Below are 20,785 nucleotides of genomic sequence, written 5' to 3'. Positions count from 1 at the left end.
ATTCTCATTCACAACATTGCTACCTCCTGGTGAATTTAGCCCTTAGCCCTAAACTTTACTGAAATAAGAGCTGCGTTCATCCGTCCAAAGCCATGCTGAGAGCATTAAGAAACCCAGATACTTGGAATGAGAATGAAATCCAGATAATGGCATTGAATCCAGATATTTGGATTCCTAGCCAAATGCACTCCCAACTACTACACTCAATCACCTTGCCACCTCTTGGAATAAGTATGCATATAGTTAGTACACATGATGATCTCTCACGGCATACAGGGCTGCCAGCATACTAGTTATATGTAAAATTAGTCCACATTTTGTCCTGATTTCGAATATGCAAACCAAACAGCTGTAAATTAATGTCTTTGAATAAATATGTAGCCTAAATTCTAAACATTTCATTATTTGAATGGTTGAAGAAAATAATCTGAACAAATATGATCACATCACATACAATTTTATTTGCTTATTTCAAGTAATATACATGTATATGGCTTGAAATAAGCAAATAAGAAAGTATGTACATTTTATATGTACATGTACTTGTATAATGTACATATACGATGTTGTAAATAAAAGATTTAGTTTCCCAACAAAGGGTTCAGTTTATTTCATGCACCACTGTATATCAAGCTTGAAAACAAAAGATCATGTGACACACCTGAACAGGTGCTTGGACAGTGCTCTGTCATTTCCATCAAGAAGAACTCCATCCTGGCAGCGGAAGATAAACTTGTTAGCAAGAGACTGCAGAAGAATTGGCTCTCCTACTTGATAAATCAGTCCTAGCAATACAGGCTAGGCATTATATCGTCTTACTTTCCCAAACACAGCTGCAGCTCCACAAAAGACCATGGAGTACAAGTATAAAGTACAACTAGAGCAGCTGTGTGTACAGTATGCCCCTACTCAAGATAGAGTCTGATCAATGTTGCTCTAAATCTGAGTTTTCATAGTACTCAAAGTATGAATAAATAACGCAAAGTATTCAATGCACTAGAGTAATGAATTCAACGGCTGGGTGTATCACTCTATTACTTTGTAATCAGCCACTACATAAATAAATACTCCCGCACCGTTTTTATTGCTCTGTAAAAACAACACTATCCTGTGAAAAACCCACATTACACTTGTAAATATGCATACTATAGCATTCATGAAACTAAACTTTTTCACCCCAGTAAATTTTGACTGCTTGAACTAAAAACTATAGTTTATACGCCAGCTAATAGTTACACCAGAGAAGAAAGTGGAAGTGACGCGATGCCAGGAACATTGGTTTGAGCAATCAATGCCCGGATTGCTAAATTAATCAAGCCTATACTGGGCCAGTTCAATATTACCCCCTTCTATAGACTATGACCTGTGATGGATAGGAGGCCTAAATAAAGAGCCCCAAACAAGGATTAGGTCAAAATATTTTTGGCTTCCTATTAGTATTAAATTTGTTTGCTGAACAGCTATCTAACACAATGTTACCTGGATAAAGAGCAACCAAATGATTTTTTGGGATCACTCCTTTAGTCACCCGAACCCCAGTTCCAGCCTCAATGATTGTACTCCGACAACGGCTAATGGTAAATCCGAGTGTTTCCTCAGCAGACTGAAGTCCAAGGGTGCAATACCCTTTGGTACATCTTGCAAAGCTGCGAGACAAATGGTCGGTCAGAAAAATTGTTTCATCTGTTCCATAACGACTCTGTAACGCTCCATTCAAATGTGTTAAATAGAAATCCAATTGCTTGACAAAGTAGCTGGAATCGACGAAACCGTGTGAGGGTATAGGGTTTTTAGGAGAATTCTTCAGAAATCTATAAAAATCATGAAATGAAACTAGCATTCAGCACAATTTTCATTAGTAATCATATGAATTCAAACATACAACTTATTTAAGGTTGTTACTTCTTGGATATAACAGAACTCCATTAAAGAATCTCGAAACCAATAGACTCAAAATCTCTTAATAAATGGTATCACAGTAGTTATTTTGTAGATACTCAACTGTTTTCTCCAATTTAACAATATCCATGGTAGAAATCTATGGCGGTAAGACTTCCATCGCATGTCATGTAAAGCATCCTGGAAACAACAATAGCCAACTAACTTACATCAGTTAAAAGAAACTTAAGCCAATCTCGAAAAAGATAATCCTGTATGTTCATAAGCAACTACCAATAGTCACAACTGTTGTAATAGCAAATCGACCCCATTTATTAAAAGCATTATTCAGCATTACTAGGACTTATCAAGTAAAGTAAAAACAGGTTTAGTAACTCGCAATTAGTATAATAGCAATGAATATATTCGTTATTTAAAATCGTTATCCATAGTTTTTGCGAATAATTACATTTTAATTTGTCTTTATTAATGCAAATTTCATAGTCTTTGATTAATGTGTTAGGCTCTCATGTTTTTTTAAACAAAAAGTTTTGAACAAAGCTATCTAGTATTAACAAAGGAGGGTGTTTATAATGATCAGAATTTCAAAAATAGAAAAACCTTTACTGCTTATAATTAATGCTGCAATTGATGTTGGCGGAAAGCATTGCCCATGATATGTAATCACTTCTTAAGCTGTTAAATACCCAATTTTCACTCTATACTATTCTGAAACCTCTACAGTGTGGTTCAGGGAAAACAAGTTGCCAAAACAGAGTCCTGGGGTAAAGATCTCGGACAAACTCATTATAGTGATGATGTTAAAAGGATTATATAAAAGATTCAGACTCCCTATGTTTATACTCAGCTAAACAAAGCCAAAAGTTTGGCTAAATTCAAAGTAGTGTTGACCTTACAATCACAGAATGTGTTTGTACTTCAAGTTCTTCAGCCATTGCCACCAAATAACTATGTCATAAAGAAACATGTCCACACAAAATTCAAACCCAAAGCAAAACCAATGTCTGGCTTGCAGATAAATTGAATACAATTCCAAACCATGATTATCTAAATAACATTTCAGTTACTCATACTGCCACAAATGCTGTTATATAAATATTGCTATAGAAAATAAGAGAAAAAAACAGCAAGGGAAAGCGAAGTTAAATCCGTTGAAGAATTATCATTCCTTGTAGCAATTGACAATTCAGACCACAACCTTTTCACCAACTATGGTCAATTAAAGGTAGATTGTGGAACTACATGGTGGAACTACTACATGTGGAACTACTACTATTTGATCTAGCCAAAGACAGACTACAAGCTGCAGACAACTGCCAAAGTAGCTAACTAATAATTGTTCAAGATAGTAAGTACTTTACTGTATTTATAATATAGGCAAACTTCTCCTCACAAATGCATTAGCATAGAACTTTTCCCTTACAATTTAAGCTTCAAGAAAATACTAAACACGTTTTTTAAGTGTGGCAGATTTCAAGAAGTTATGAGACTTGAGGTAAAATTAAAAGAGAAGTTAACAAATACAAAACTGGTCAAAAAACAAATAGGCTAAGTTAGCCTAAACTTCATTGGTGCAAATTGGTGAATTACGTTGCATATATCTGCCACTATCTATACCTTCAAACGGTTCGGTGAGAAGAAATACTGAACCAGAGTATTAGGTTGAGTGTACGTTTATATATCAGTTATGTTTTTATTTCAAAATGTTATTAAAACAGACCAACTTCCAGATGACGCTTCTTCCGGTGTTGGGCATAATAATCACCAGCAAATGTTCTGAATTATTTATTAATCCAACACATCCATAATTAACAGTTTACAATTGACAGTTTATAACAGCACAAATGATTTTCTGCAACTAGAAAATCATTTGTTTATTCCAATAAGTCAACGCATAGAAGACCTGAAGTTGTTACACTTAGTTATGGTAAAAGGTGAGGTAGGTAAAAATGTGGAAACCATCACCACAATTCCAGTCATTCTGCTCAAATTAAATGCCAGTCAGATAGAAGTGAGTGAAGCATGTCAGTAGACTTATGCAGTTAGACCCAGATCTTGACTTAGTTATTTCTGCCAGCAGTTCTATATTTTATAGAGAAATTTAAAGATACGATGACCAAAAAGGTAGAAGTTGGAAGTGGCATATATAGGGCAGGCGTTTCATATACCAACAAGCTAGAAAATAGTATATATGATTGACTTTCAATAAGTGCTCAGTTGGTTCAATCTATGTTCATGCCTTTGAAGTTATCCATATCTTTATTTATTTTACATATAATGGATCTAGCAGATACCTAACTGTTCTAGTTTCTGGATTATGCTCATATTTAGAATGGGCATAACAATGGAGATGTGAAAACATAGTCTGTAATGACGAGTTTTGCAGTGCATGCGCTCTGGCATAGGAGTGGTGTTGTGTAGAAGTATTAGCGAAAGCAGCTAGCATAGTGGAGAAACGCCTAAACCACCGGAGATATACGCAATATTACAATAAACATGACATCTAATACATCAGAAAACAATCCAAAAAACAGTCATCATATACCTATTTACAAGCGAATTAGAAACCTCTCGTGGAAGCAGCCCATAAGAAAAAATGCAACATTTGGCCTGCCAGAAAACCACAAAAAGAAATTAGACCTCTACCAGATTCGACCAAAACAATTGGAGTTAGTTATCATCTCCAGTCATTACACTCTCATGACGTACTCAGGAAATCGTGAAGATCCTAACAACTATCTTCCTATATCTATATTGTTGAATTTGTTGAAAATAATTGAGAAACACTTATATACGGTAAATGCTTCTAAGATTATCTACTGGACTCCAAGCAACATAATCACCTACAATCCAATGTCAGATACGGACATACATGCTGTGATGTAGTTCTGTTAGTGATATCGCATTGCGCTCAAAGATGAAATCAAGGTGATTCCACTGCTTTGATATTTCCTCACTTTAAAGGTTGACTTGCAACAAAATTCCCATTACAGTTATTTGGTATCAAAAGGTTCACCATGTCTTACTCTGCTGTGTTGTAGGTGCAAAATATGTGGAAATGTGAATACAAGCTTTTAAAAGCTCAAAAACGACAGTTAATCGCAGCCATCGCGAAAATGCCATAGTTTGGAATCTCTTTATTTTGATGACATTCTCAATCATTTTGGTTATTGTTTTGATTCGGGATGTTATCACGTGAATTGAAAAACCAATAAAAAGCTCAATATAAAACGTCTCATAGCACTAGTTTATGACAACTACTTTGGGTTCTACCGAAAAGCCCAAATCAAATATAGATGCTCATTCCTTTACAGTTTTGTTTCGGCTTGGTCTAATCGTCTAGCTGTAATCTGATCATGTGATCCATACTTTCTGCGAAATGGCGCAAAAAATTTCTGGAGCAGTTTTTAAGTATCACAGGTGACCAACATGTTCGTCATGTTTATCAGAGGTTGATATGCACTCCTTCAAACTAAGGTTAAAAAATTAAACAAATTTTTACGCTAGGTTTTGAGATATCGGTGCTCAAAGTGACAGCATTACAATGACAATAGACATGGTTTTATTGAATGCGTGAAGTATATTCGTGAAAATATTTCGACGAATGAGGTTGCATGAAAGTGTAAACAGAATCCATCGTGTTCAACTACATCCCATTTGAACAGTTTTGGAAAGAGATTCTAATCTACGGCGTTTTCGTGATGGCTGCGATTAACTGTTCGTTTTTGAGCTTTTAAGAGCTTGTTATCACATTTCTACATATTTTGCACCGACAACACAGCAGAGTAAGACATGGTAAACCTTTTGATACCAAATAACTGTAGTGTGAATTTTGTTGCAAGTCAACCTTTAAGACAAGTCCACTCAATTGCTTGTCTTTTGCAACATAAAGAACAGAACTTGAGCACCAAAATACCTCCTCAAAGGCTACCAGAGACATCTATAAAAAAAGCACAGCTCCATAGACTCAGCCTCTTTCCCAAGGGACTGCAGAGGCTCCCGTGTGCTTTCCCTGATACAGCTTTTTCCTCTGCATGCAAAACCTCTCTCACTCCCCTGCCTATAAAGCCGTTTCCCCGGAATCTGCTGTGCTGTCTTCTCTGTCCTCTTTTTCCTGCATTTGGAGCCTCTTCCTCCATCCTCAGCTGGGCCTCTTCTTTTCCACTATCTCATCTGCTAAGCCTCTATATCTATGGAGTGGCATGACTTTCGTTTGACTGTTGAGACTCTCAGCCCTATGGGACTGAGCAACAAACATGGACGACCATTCGAGTAAGGTCGGAACTTTTGTTGGCTATTTTAACCTTTAGTCATTGATATTATTGTTTACAATTTTGTTGCGTATTTTAATGTTTGGACTTATAAAATGTGATGACAAAGCAAATTCAGCATTGATGTTGTGTATGGATTCGGAAGAATTGTGTATAACATAATTTCTCCCTAAGCGCACACCTGACAGTGGCACACAAACTCTCATACTTATTCTTATTTTATTAATACTTCAACTTCGAAAGGGTATCACATTCTTGATTTCTTCACAGCGTTACACAGGCTACTACAAATGAAATTCTAACAAAAACTTCAACTTTGTTATCAACAACCAAAAGAAATTATAACATTCCGAATTTTCTATGCACCAAAGTGTAGAATGTATTGCCTATGTAGAATGCACAGCCTATCGCAATGCATACATTATGTCATGCTTGATGCAATGACTTGGTGCTAGACTATGTACATGGACTATTCAGTTGCGTTTTGGATTTGAATAAACGTATTAGTAATCTGTTGCTTACTGAGTGTTTGATAAACATACCACAAGCTATCTCGGCAAAATTGTGACAATAATGGCAGTGAAACTTTAAGACTTGATTAAAACCTATGAAGACGTAGAGAAGAGTGGTGACTTTTCTGAGTGGTGTGACAAGTTAAAGCTTGTAGCTGAGCTGCAGAATGTTACAGTTGAAATCTTTTGTGCCACTCTTTCTGTCTGGACCAGCATTCGCCATTTATACACAACTGTCAGCCGACACTAAAAGTGATTATGCACTGATTAAACAGGAGCTAATGACTGCTTTTGGAGTAAATAACTTTTGCGCATATGGACAACTACAAAAAAGGGTATACAAAGAAGGAGAAACTGTTGATGTCTACCTGGCAGATTTGCGTAGGCTAGTAGCTCTGATTGGCCAAACTGTACCAGAACCCTTGTTGAAGTGTGCTTTTGTGGCTGGGTTACCAATTGATGTAGCTACCCAGATAAAGTCCATTTCAGCAGTTGAAAAACATTCATTGTCAGAATTGGCCGTGAGGGCACGAATGATTATGTCTAGCAATGGTGGAGCACAAGGAGTCTGTGCAATGGGGTATGTAGGCTCAAAACCTGCTGGACAGATTTGTCCAATTTGTACTAGCAGAGGTCATGGAGCCCACCAGTGCCCATCCAAGGTTGTAAAGGGTGCAAAAAGGCTAAAAAAGTGTTACAACTGTCAAGAGTTTGGCAATCACATAGCTAGGAATTGCCCTAAGGCAAAGGGAAACGAGAATGGGGGAGTGTCTGCACCGGATACTTCCCCCGCTACAAGACACTGAACAAAGAGGTGCTACTATTTGTTGATATATATGTAAACAAAGTATCGGCAAGAGCTCTTGTAGATACTGGTTGCGAACAGACTGTGGTTTTAGATGATTTTTGTGTTAAATTGGGTAAAAAGCCTAGCGGTCCTGTTCGAATTGTCAGCATGTTAAACGGTAAAACTACTGAGTGTAAGGGTGAAACTGTTTTAGAAGTCAATGTCATAGGAAATGAAGAGCTTCCTCTGCAGTGCTTGATTGCGCCAGCACTAGTCGGTGGAGCACAAGTGATATTGGGAATGGATGCTATTGCTCAACTCGGTAGAGTTAATGTTGATGTTCACAACGGTGTTAAGTTTGGTGGTGAGGTGCCAGCGATAAGTGTTGGCACAAGACACCAGAGTAGTTTAGAGATTAATGATAAAGATTTCATAGCATGGTTTGATGGTAGTGCATGGTTTGTCAAATGGAAATGGAAAGATGATAAACCGATTCTACAAAATCATTGCTCTGAATACAAGATAAATGATGATGACAGAAAAGTGTTTGATGAAGAAGTGCAACGCTGGATAAATGATGAATGGTTGGAGTTATATGATAGCACAGTCCACGGTCATGTAGAGGGGATAATTCCATTGATGGCTTCAAAACAACCAAACAAGCCCAATAAGATTCGCCCGGTTATGGATTACCGTGAACTAAGCAACTATATTCACAGTAATCCTGATGTTGAGACTGCAATTTGCCAAGAAAAACTACGAAATTGGAGGTTAGGGGAAGCAAAGCATGTCTGTTAGATTTGAAGAAGGCTTATCTACAAATTCATATAGAGCCCAGTCTGAAAAGATTCCAGGCAGTGAATTACATAGGTAAAACGTATGTAATGACACGCATAGGATTTGGTTTGAATGTTGCTCCCAAGATAATGTCCAAGATCATAGATAAAGTGCTCTCATTGGATGAACAGATTTGCAATGGAACTGATCACTACATTGATGACATTTGGGTAAACGAGGATGTGGTTCAAGCTGATGTTGTTAGAGCTCACTTACTAAGGTTTGGACTTGTGGCAAAAGACCCATTGACACTATCAGATACTCGTGTGTTGGGTTTTAGAGTAAACAATGCAGATGATGATCAGTACAACTGGAAGCGAGATGGTGATTTGCCTGTAGTTTCAGAAAATGTTACGAAAAGAGACCTTTTTTCCATTTGTGGCAAACTAGTTGGACATTACCCAGTTGCTGGATGGTTAAGAGTTGCTTGTAGCTATGTAAAGAGATTGACTAATGACATAGACTGGTCTGAAACAGTTCCTAGTTTTGTGAAATTTTTGTTGGATGAAATATTTCAAAAAGTACAAGAGCAAGACCCAGTGAGAGGCAAGTGGGATGTCAAGAAGACCTCTCAGTGTACTGTGCGGTGTGACGCCAGCAATTTGGCTCTTGGAGTGTCTCTGGAGGTAGATGGTTACACTGTTGAGGATGCAGCATGGCTATGTAAAGAGGATGATGGTGCTCATATAAATGTTGCTGAGCTAAAAGCTGCATTGAAAGGAATCAACCTAGCACTAAAGTGGAAAATGACAAATGTGCAAGTGATCACAGATTCAGCTACTGTTTATGGGCAGATAAATTCAGTGATAGAAGATACCAAAAGGCTTAAGGTTACTGGCCTCAGTGAGTTGATCATTCGATGTAGACTTGGAATTATTGGTCAGCTGATTGATGAATACGAGTTAACACTAATGATCAAACTTGTTCCATCAGGTGAGAACAAGTCGGATGTCCTAACCAGAGTACCAAAGAAATGGCCACAAGTTGTTGCATGCTCAGGGGTTGTACTTTCTAACACAGATGAGATAGAAGACGTAAAGAAAGTTCATCAAGACCACCACTTTGGTGCCAGCAAAACCCTGTACTTGGCACAGAAGAAGCTTGGACGAACAATCAAGAAAGACATAGTTGAGCAAGTAGTGAAACCTTGTCTTATGTGTAACAGTGTAAATCCTCATCCAATCAAATGGGATCATGGCCAGCTAAACGTAGCAAATGTATGGGACCGCCTTGCATCAGATATTACTCATGTGAATGGTCGACCTTATCTGACTATTATTGATTGTGGGCCTAGCAGGTTTTCTCTTTGGTTCAAACTGGCTAATGAAACATCAGACGTAGTAATCAAACAGTTGGACAATGTGTTTCGAGAACGTGGACCTCCTAAGGAGTTTTTGAGTGACAATGGCCCATGTTTCACAAGCGCTAGAATGAAAGAGTTTCTGCAGAAATAGAGTGTAGAGCAGATCCTCAGCTGTGCCTATAAACCTACTGGAAATGGAATAATTGAAAGACATCACCGTACTATAAAAAGAGCAGTCATGAGACCTGGTAAAGGACCTGAAGGAATGGCATATTGGTATAACAATTCACCAAACTCCAATGGTATAGTGCCTGTGGAAGAACTATACAGCTATCGCAGTGACTTAGCAGGGGCGACCAAATCGACAAATACCACAAAAGCTTAGTGACAATAGAGACTGCAGCCTTAACCCATACAAAGTTGGAGACACTGTTTATGTCAAGCCAGTTAATGCTAGGTACTTTGATAAGTGGAAATGCCGAAAAGTGACAAAGATAAATTCTAGCACTTCGGTTGAAATCGATGGCGCAAATAGGCATGTGTCTGACCTTAGATTGGCTCATCAAAACGACATTGCAGATGGTATACATGTATCAACTAGGCCAACTAGAGAGTCTAATCAGGTCGAAGTTGAGTTTAGTACTTCAGACCTGCTTGATAACAATGCTCAGTTGAATCGAGAGCCTGTTGACTCTGATCTCTCGATCAAAATAGTGACTTTGAAAACAGACCTGTTCAAGATAAACGTTTTCCTAAGTGGTTATCAAATTTTGTGCTGTAACGGTTGTACGAGACAGTTAATCCTGAGATCTATTAGTTATTATGCTGTATGGTTTTACAACAGTTGATCTTGAGATCAAGAGGGTATGTAGAATGTATTGCCTATGTAGAATGTACAGCCTATTGCAATGCTTACATTACGTCATGCTTGATGCAATGACTTTGTGTTAGCCGTTCAGTTGCGTTTTGAATGGGAATAAACTGAGTGTTTGATAAACATACCACAATACTGTTTAAAATTTTGTTAGTTGTGTATTTTAATCTTTAGACTTATAAAATCTGATGAAAATGCAAATTCAGCATTGATGTTGTGTATGGATTCGGATTAATTGTGAATAACAATTTCTCCTTAAGCGCACACCTGACAGTGGCACACAAACTCTCATACTGATTATTATTTTATTAATACTTCAACTTCGAAAGGGTATTACATTCTTGATTTCTTCACAGCGTTACACAGGCTACCAGGCCTGCCAACCCAAGAGTGGGGCAATGCGTGAGATTTGGTTTTGGGGCAATTGATGTATCAATGATAGTATATATAAAATTATGGAAATTGGGGCAAAAATCTCACGCATTTTCATTTTTTCTTTGGGGTGATTGCGTGAGTCTCACGCCCAATGCGTGAGAGTTGGCAGGCATGCAGGCTACTACAAATGAAATTCTAACAACAACTTTGTTATCGACAACCAAAAGAAATTATAACATTCCGAATCTTCTATGCACCAAAAACAATGATGTGCTGTAAATAAAGTGCGAGTGACCCAAAATAACATTTAAACGAAATGAATGTCATAATACTCTAAACAAAACTCTTTTTCTCAGCTTTTTTAGCATATATACATAATCTCGAACAAAACCAAAAAGCATCATAATGTATTCTTCCTAATAGCTGGCCAGTGTCTACGGAATTGTATCTTTGGGTATTATAAATTCACCCTTGCCTGACCTCACCCTGGATGTTTGCAGATCGTTTCACATAATGTGACAACTTTTTTCAAATTAGGTGTTTCAACGTGAGATTATTTTTTAATTTTGCATAAAATTTTTATATGTAATAAATTAATTAAATTTACGCACATTATGTTATTTAGATTTAATTAAGACTCTTGTGACGTAAATTCCGCATCGGTAATAAACGATGTTCGAAGTCGATTTTTGTTCGCATGGATAATACTGAGGTTGTTATAGAATAGTTTTCTAATGTATATCATCTTTTGCCGTTGAAGTTTGAAGTATTTTCACATCTTAGTGTAGGTTAACAGTAATTTTAATGTTTGCAGTAATTTAAGTTGAGAGTGGTTCAAATCTACCAAACAAATTTCTTGGCTGTTCATTCATTGCAAGAGCGAATTATCGAGATCCAATATGTAATGTATAAAGAAAAAAATTTCGCTGTGCCCGTGCTTCAGTAATTGCTTCATAACTGGTCCTAGGAGTAGTAGCTAGAGCTTGTTTTACCTTTTCGATGTTACCAAGATTCAATATTGTTTTACACTAGCTGCTTGTTCAGTGTGCGGCTGTGCTTATAAACTTATGTTCATAAATACTATGCCGTCTTGTTGGGACAGCAAGTAGTTAGTTTTCTAGGCAACTGATAGCCATGTGGGGTCATACCTGTCAACTCTCACGCATTGAGCGGGAGGCTCACGCAATTGCTTCATGCCTCAAGCATCTCACGCCTGTGTCACGCAGTTGCCCCTTTTACCCAAGCAAATCTGTTTTTGTCCCAATCTTCAAGTAGTAATCATATACTTACTTCTAATAAACAACTGTGTATAAACTTATTTGGGGCATTCTCATTTATCAATAAACATTATAGGGTTATGGTGTTATCTTTCGCTGTGGTGTTTTTATACGCTATAAAAATTTACCCCACTTATTAAATCCCCGCGTTTTCATTGTCCCCAAAATAGACTCTCACTCCTTTCCCCACTCCAGGGTTGGCAGGTTTGTGTAGGGTATTATCGTTTGTTTCTATCATGAGTAAACTAATAGATGGAATTGAGTATTTAGCTTTGTTTTACGGCTATGGCAGTTTCTATTATTGGCTTATTGCAACTAGAGTATTTGGGACGCAATTGAGCTTTTTTGGGAAATTAATTAACAAATTGGTGTGAGCTGATGCAATAGAGCTGTTCTGTTCTCCTGCTGGGAAGTTATTCTAAGGGGTATTCTCAGGCTGGCTGGCACCTATTAACTCAGCATCAATAAGATTGGGATGAGTCTGTAGCTTATCATAATATAATTGTTTCCCTCAACTGAACATTCAGTGTATCTTTTACCTACCTTAGGACACCTATATTTCGCTAGTATTTAGTTTCGTGAGTAGCATACAGAGTAAAACTTCGCTGCAAATTAATTTCGCGGATCTGCTGAGTGCGAAAATATAGTGATGTGAAAATAAATGCAGTAGAACAAACATAATTAGATTCCTCAGGTCCAGTTCACTAGTAATTTTTTTTTTCCATTGGGACTAGTTTGTATTTGTGAACCGGAGGTAGAAATGTGTGGGCCAGATCGACAATGCAACTTGATCCTTGCTGCTATTTGTTTTTTGGACTATCAATGGCGTCTAGGTCCTTGCCGCCGTTACTGATGTGGCACCAATATTAGATCTCAAGTATTTATAGCACGCGGTGGCCATGGCACAAGGTTGTTATTGTTTTTGGTTGGTAATAAAATTCATCGCTACAATAATTATTATTCAATTTTATGACTTCCCTTACCAGACTTTCATCCTCATCAGTTACAAATTCCGTGGCTAAACTAATATCATCATCTTCCTCATTTGTCTTGGCTTTTCCACAGGCCCGTATTCGCTGGGGCGGCTGGCCGGCTGAGCCGCCCCAACTTTTTAGGAATTTTTGGCGGCTAAGTATAGTCAAACTCGGAGAACTCGCCCTCGCATAAAATGTAAAATTTTATCACGAACACTTGGTTAACTCGAACGGGTTTGTTTGGTCCGTTCCCACGCAATGCTTTAGATAACTCGACCTCAACACCATTTACTCGAACAGTTATTTGCCCAACTGCTACGGGAACGGTTTTTATCGCTGTAGAATATAACTTTATTCAAAGCCATAGAGATAAATGTTAACTTTTAATAGTTATTGGGCGTCATTATTATCATCATCGGCAAAGTATTTTTGTTAACGACTTTTATAAAGGTTTGCAAAAGGTCAAGTTCTACCCAGGGTTGGCTCAGTTTAAACCAATGGTTTAAACCGAGCCACCAATGGTTTTAAACGAGTGGTTTAAACCAATGGTTTAAACCATTGGTTTAAACCACTCGGTTTAAACCAATGGTTTAAACCGAGTGGTTTAAACCAGCCCGAAAAACCGGTTTTTTCGGTTTTTTCATTATTTTTTGTGACAAACATAATATTTTAAGCTCCTAGTGGTTCATGTGCGGTAGAAATGCAATTATATGTAATTATCAGCTGTGGAAGTTTATTTAGGACACAGCAGTAAATTGATGGCAGAGCTCAAGTTGAAACTACATGAAATCCTAGCATAACAATGAATTAGTGAATTTCATTTTCGATTGGTTTTATCAAGTTATATGATGATCTCTTTACTGATGAAATATAAAAACCATGTGAAATCTAATCCAATCATCGTCTCTAATAATGAATGAAGACTTTCTCAAGTCTGGCCAGTGAGAAAGGATTGCTTACAATTAGAAATTAAAACAATAAAATCCTTTTGGGCAAAAGTTTTAAGTTTGCAAACTAATATTTCATTTATTGGGCACAAGCCAAAGTAGTTGGATTGTTAGAATTCAGTTTATCAAGTTTTTTGTGTTTTGAAAAGTTAAAGTTGTGCCTCAAATTTCCAAGATGCCTCGCAAACAGGATCCCGTTTGGCAGATTTTTACTCGAACTGCAAAAGGCAAAGGTTTTAAAGCAAAATGTAATAGGTGTGCTGTCGTAACGCAAGGTCACGCAGATAGGCTTAAGGCTCACCTAGCAAGATGTCAAACTGACAACACCAATTTAGACAGTGATGCTAATATTCAGGTGATAGAAGTTGAGTCATCTGCCACTGCTCCAAACACTAGCAATACATCTGCATTATGCTCTGCTCTACACTACCACATGAATAATCACCGGGATCAAAGTCCCTACTTATACATAGAGCTGTATGTAAAATATTCACTTTATGTGATAAGATTTCTGCTCTGTATCTCATCGATCATGTTTGATTTAAGACTCATTCTAAAATTTCCATATGTTTTCTCTCTTTTTTCCCATAACAACTCCCACCGTATCATCTTTAACAGATGATTCCACATATGTATGTTTAATACTCAATCATGCAGCTATAGTAAGTGATGTTAATTAAACTTAAAATTGCAAAAACCTTGGTAAAAACTATAAAAACCGGTTTAAACCATAAAAACCAGTTTAAACCAAAAAAACCTAGTTTTTTCATAAAAACCGTAGTTTTTTCCAACCCTGGTTTTACCAAACATCCATTTGGCAATGGCCCAACAAAAGCGTGAAAACCTTCGGATGAACTTGAAATAAAATCGGCCAAATTGATCTTTGTTGAAACGCACAAAAGAAAAAAGATGTCTTTTTTCTGAGCGTTTCAACTGCGGTCAAGTTTAGCCTATTTTAATCTGAAAACGTCCTGGCAATCATATCACCTAAAACAAACAAATCTCAAATAATAGAAAAACTGTTTATACTTTCCGATAAAATCTTTTAAATCTTCACGTGAGATGCTCGGTTGAGGCCCTACATGAAAGAATCCTGTTGAGGGGGCTGATACCGCCCCTCCAAACCCCCAGATGCTCATAACTAGCCGTCTAACATTAGCCCCCCCCCCCCCCAGTTTGCAACCAGGGAAAATAGGCCTGCTTTTCCAAAAGTACTTGTTATCTCAATTTGCTTTGCCCCGTTGCTCAGTCAGCGTATTAGCTATAATGAGTTTAGCAGAAATTGCCCAATGAGCCCAACCACACACAAAGGTTACCTGCATTTCTAATATGACGATTTTACATGTATTGTGGGTATCAATGAACAAAGCCATTTAATTTCGCGTTTTCGCTCGTTCGTTATAATAGTTTAGTTTCGCTCATGAAACTTTCGCGAGAGGATGACTCCGCGAAAATGCGAAAGTTAGATGACGCGAATACATAAGCGTCCTAGGGTAATACAACTTTTAGTGCAGTCCAAGATTACTCCAGAAAGCCATTCCTTATATATTTCTATAGTTTTAATACCAAGTTGGAGAACTGACTTGGCATTTATTTGAATGAAAATCCAGTGAATATCCATTTACATGGGCAATGGATAGCTTGATGAGAGTTATTCTAGATTTAATGTCATGGGTGCGGTTAATGATAAAGTTGATCACATGGAAAAGGCTTTGTCTCTTTGGGTTGGCATCAACTGCTAGGAGGAACATACGACTGTACAAAGAACTAACAAAGTCAAAATGAACTCTTTAAAACCGGCCCAAAGATGAGGACTTGAGGGAAAGATTTTTTCGCATTGCAAACATTGCATGCTTAAACAAGATTTCATTGTGGAGTCCTGGCCACAGCACATAGTTTTTAGCAGTGAACTTCGCTTTTGTAAAATAGTCGCATTTATTTCACTAATTGCATGATGCATCATTGTTTAGTAGTTGGTAGAAAGGGTGTAGCTCTTTCAGACTCATCAAAGAACACATCATGAAGAAAAGAGCTAACTGCTGAATTAGGTTTTTGACAGTTGCATCATCTTTGTTATGGTCTTCTGTAATGTGATGAGTTTAGCATTGTGTATCTTGCCAGTTTAGTATAAACCTTGTCAACAAATCATGCCCAAATAGTGTGTTTTCACATTTTTATGACATTTATAGGTACCTTTGCTTATTGGTCTATGTGTAGTTCCTGCACATGGTCATGTAATTATTTTGTTTGCCATCTAAAAAAAAATTGAAGTTTGTAACTGCAAAAAAGTATTGTATACATTAGTTGAAGATTTATCTTTTCTCACTCCTTACTAACCATTTTAGCTTGCCATGAAGAAGTTCTAGGCCTGCTAGAGGCAGTCAAAAAGGTAGTTTGCAGATGCTCAAGAGCTCATGCCATAATTCGTGAATAGTTATTCTTGAGTAACAAGTTTAGCGCACAGACAACAAATGCACTTTAATTATTCATATACATAAATTATATAACTCAGTTTAATTCTATTTAGTAGATGTCCTATAGCATGTTTAAGTGAACTGGGAATGATTCATGAGCTAACCAAGCATGAAAATTTGAGGCGTGGTATATTACACATGCCTAATATACATTATTAATATCCCAAATCCCATTCGTCTATGTTAATAGTATCACTTCGAATATTGAAGTTCAAACTAGAACTTAGCGATTTTATCAGATATCTAGACTAAAGGTTTACAATGACATAAATAGTACGATATAGTCATTAAAGGTTTTACTACCATTTTTATGGATATCATTTATAAAGTGGGTTATAGAATGCTCTATGGTCTACTGGTGATGGTTTTGTCAATTGAGTAATAGAATAGGCCCAATTATATTCCCTCTGTGCACCAACATACAACATGGTTCATATAACATAAATAGACATGTAGAAGATAACAGTGGATGAGCTAGCATGCTAAGGTAATCGTCTACCTATGAATGTGTGTTTGTCGGTTTATCCTACATATAAAAACCACTTAAGACTTACTGTCTTTTAGTCATTTTTAAAAGTTTTTGCTTTCCATGGCAGTCAGCCGAGTCACACAACCACATCTTATTGACACAAATTTTGATTTGTCATTAGCTTTAGTCACTTAACTTATCATTGGTGTCTGTATGTGAATCATTGTGTGATACAGTAACAATGCTCACTTAATTCATTAACACAATTTGACCTAATAGTTAATATTGTTATATGAAAAAAATCTCTCACAGCAAAACATCTGTTTAGTTGGAATTTTTATCTCTTGGTTAACTCAACATAAAGGTTAATTAACAGCACGAACTTTTAGTGCATTAACAGTTGCAAGTATCATTACAAATTGAGGTTTCAGTAATATTTCTACGTAATTTTGACCCAATGCTAGGTTTAATCACTATCTTGAATCCATGTAAATTGACAGAAAAAAGTTTCAACTTTGCAAAATATCAACTAAAAACCATTGTGACATTATGTAATTATATTAGAATTGCCTGGTTTCTGGACTAACTTATTTAAAAATGGTCCTTATTCATGAAAGCAGAGTATGTGTTAATAAGTTTTAAGTACATTTGATGACTTCTGAGAATAGATTACTTTTATGGGCACTTTTTTAACTTTCATATTTGTGTTAAAGAAAAATTTCTTTATAGCAAAATCCACAAATGTAGGCGCAAGCCGATATCAAAATCATCACTAAAATTGAAATGCCATGATTATTATAATATAAATAGATCAAATTTTAAAATGTTGTCAGTTAATATTTGAATGTTTAGATTTCTGTCATACTGTCTATGCTGATGAATACCCACAGATAGATACCTTTGTGGAAACCTTCATGGCATCATTAGACATGCATACAGTAGCATATAGAAGTCTTTTACTGCCGCCATTTCTTTTGTAGTTGAAGCTGCATTGTCGTGGAGCAAACTCAACAACCTCCTAACAAAATGTAAGTTATCACTAATGTAGGGATAATACTTTTGTTGCAATCATTATATAATAGCTCTATTGTTCTGTTAATTTTGTCATGATCTCTGCTCACTAAAGGTATGGCCACACGTGCCAATTTTTTCATTGGTTTCGACCAAAATCACGAAATGAACGAAACGCACAGAATTATTCGGCCGAAATTCACAGAATTGTCAGAGCTGTGCATGCACACCGAAATTGTCGACAAAACGCTTTTAATTGACTAAACAAATCATTAGCGAGCACGATTCTAGCAGCTTTCACGATCTATCTAGTCCGAGGTCCATAGTAAATGCAATGCAACTGACTTGATTACGCTAAAGATGGCGCTATCTTTCTACAACGTAACTTTTGTTGCTAAAAAAGAAATTGTTATAATCGAAAAAGAAACGATTTGTAGCCGTGGTGTCCGAACGATAAAGAACCAACAATAGCGCTATCTAGACAGTTGCATCGTATGTACTGTGTTGAATTGCACTGGAACTTTTATTGTGCGTCGTAATACGTGTCTTGGACTATACGATTACGAAAGCTGCTAAAATTGCGCTCGCTAATAATTTGTTTAACCAATTGAAAGCGTTTCGTCGATGATTTCGGTGTGCATGCAGAGCTCCGACAATGCTGTGAATTTCCTCCCAATAATTCTATGTTTTTCGTTCATTTCATCATTTCGGTCGAAACCAACGAAAAAATTTGCACATGTTGCCGTAGTTTAAAGACTGTCTTCTAATGCCATTTTGTTTGGAGATGTCAGCAGCATCTTTGCAAGTTTCTATTGCAAGTTTTTTGGTTTTTGTTCGCTTTTGACATTTACTAAGCTTCCATAGAGCGATAGTGGAGTGACACCTGGGTGCTACATACAGTTACTACATACAGTGATAGTGGAGTGATACCTGGGTGCTACATACAGTTACTACATAGAGTGATAGTGTAGTGACACCTGGGTGCTACATACAGTTACTACATACAGTGATAGTGGAGTGACACCTGGGTGCTACATACAGTTACTACATACAGTGATAGTGGAGTGACACCTGGGTGCTACATACATTTACTACATACAGTGATAGTGGAGTGACACCTGGGTGCACCAGTGCTGAAGCGCTACACTGGGCCGACAAGCATAACATGTTTCTATAGTGCGCTATAGTAAAGTGATGGTTGCGAGATGCCCCCAAAATTTCTGCCTCTGAAGCAACAGGAAAGCAAGACCTATGCGCATGAACAAGTGCGACACCATTGGTTGCTAAGGCCGTTATTATGAAACAAAGATGGCACATTGCACAGCTGTTTCATTACCAAACAGCGACACTGGAGGTTCAATGATGAGAGCGATACGGCTGTTTCCATGATGGCATGGCAGCGTCATAGGGGGGTGTGTCGCTACTCTATCGCTGTATGGAAACTTAGCAAATGTCTGCTTGCTATTGCCCTGCCAGTTGTTGATGGTGAATGCTAATGAAAGAACCAATTGCGGGATACTGATGATATGATAGTTTCTACAATAGTGTACATAGGTCGCGCATAATTGCGTGTGATCGGCTGATTTTCTCAGTTCAAATTGTGTCTTGTCGTAAAAGATAGACTGTATCGCTTACTGTTTTAGCATCAACGTTATAACTGTAGTTTTTACCATCAAGTGATTAGTAAAATGGGGAGGATAAATAGCGGAAGATAACAGAGATGAGATGAGTCAAGATTGACATTGACTTTGTTTTTTATTTATAAAAATCGGTCTTATATATATTCATTATTTTATAAACCGGAGTTGGAAATCCATCAATTACATTGTGATTTGTTGATGCTTAGTGTTGTCATTAGGTTACTCACGCTAACATTGGCTCTTCTGTGGATAATGACCAATTCCCGATCAATGCCTTACAGTATATTACTAGTTGAAAGTACATCCGTCACACTCAATAATCGACATTCTCATATTTGCTCAACTACCTAGCTCATGCTTGTAGTGAGGCAGATAGTAAAGAGACGGTCTATGGAGATACGTTTTCATTGGTGGATAGCTTCGTTTCACTCACTGCTGAGCCTCGTGCTTGGGATGCGGAGAGAGAAGTGCTATGGGGCTGGAGTGATTCAACTCAGCGGCTAGAAACTACCGACTCTAGGAAAGGGGGCGCAATGGCCACTTCAACTGATATGCTTCTCACGTATGATCTTTTGTTCATCTCTGCATGCATTACTTATCTTACAGCTGTTTCAAGTTTTGTTTGTTCAAAAAGGGTGTGCTATGAATCACAGTAGATATGCACAGGCCAAAGTATGCCTACAATAGTTATATTTTCACTAGGGAGACAGTCAATTATAGGTCAGTTTAATACAGGTATACATTGTTTTTGGCAGCATATACAGCATACCTGTATACAATGTATATAACATATATGGCAAATACAGCATGTATAGCATGTACCACCTATCCAGCATGTATAGCATGTACCACCTATCCAGCGTGTATACTATGTATATAGCATATACCGCACATACAACATATACACGTGTATAGCATATACTGCATATACAGTACATTCTGTGTATATAGCATATACCACATGAACAGTATATGCTACGTACACAGCATATACTACATGCATAGCATATCTACCATATACTACATAAACATGATATCTAGCATACACCACAAATACAGCATGTATAGCGTATACCACATAAACAGGATATCTAGCATATATAGCAGATATAGATATATAGCATATATATCTAGG

The 20,785-nt window shown here is 37.2% G+C and overlaps 2 protein-coding genes across 3 annotated transcripts in view; one reads left to right on the top strand and one right to left on the bottom strand.

Moving 5' to 3' along the window:
* Window positions 1-19,991, bottom strand: part of LOC137386121 (SET domain-containing protein 9-like) — a 30,828-nt gene extending 10,837 nt beyond the window's left edge. Inside the window, exons 1-4 of one of the 2 annotated variants that reach the window (XM_068072824.1) lie at window positions 19,878-19,991; window positions 2,003-2,079; window positions 1,480-1,811; window positions 662-785 (exon numbers count right to left, since the gene is read on the bottom strand). In XM_068072824.1, the coding sequence (XP_067928925.1) occupies window positions 662-785; window positions 1,480-1,811; window positions 2,003-2,064 (518 nt within the window). In that variant the 5' untranslated portion in view covers window positions 2,065-2,079; window positions 19,878-19,991. Of the gene's footprint in view, window positions 1-661; window positions 786-1,479; window positions 1,812-2,002; window positions 2,080-11,343; window positions 11,360-19,877 lie in introns of those variants that run through there. The other variant, XM_068072825.1, reaches the window with a different exon arrangement.
* Window positions 11,549-20,785, top strand: part of LOC137386119 (protein Aster-A-like) — a 47,976-nt gene continuing 38,739 nt past the window's right edge. Inside the window, exons 1-3 of the mRNA XM_068072821.1 lie at window positions 11,549-11,570; window positions 17,980-18,027; window positions 20,015-20,212. Coding sequence (XP_067928922.1) covers window positions 20,184-20,212 — 29 coding nt within the window. The 5' untranslated portion in view covers window positions 11,549-11,570; window positions 17,980-18,027; window positions 20,015-20,183. The remainder of the gene's footprint in view (window positions 11,571-17,979; window positions 18,028-20,014; window positions 20,213-20,785) is intronic.

This window comes from Watersipora subatra, chromosome 1 (genome assembly GCF_963576615.1).
Source record: "Watersipora subatra chromosome 1, tzWatSuba1.1, whole genome shotgun sequence".
Taxonomy (NCBI): Eukaryota; Metazoa; Bryozoa; class Gymnolaemata; order Cheilostomatida; family Watersiporidae; genus Watersipora; species Watersipora subatra.
Note: the sequence above shows the minus strand (reverse complement) of the source record. Positions and strands in the feature narration are given on the sequence as shown.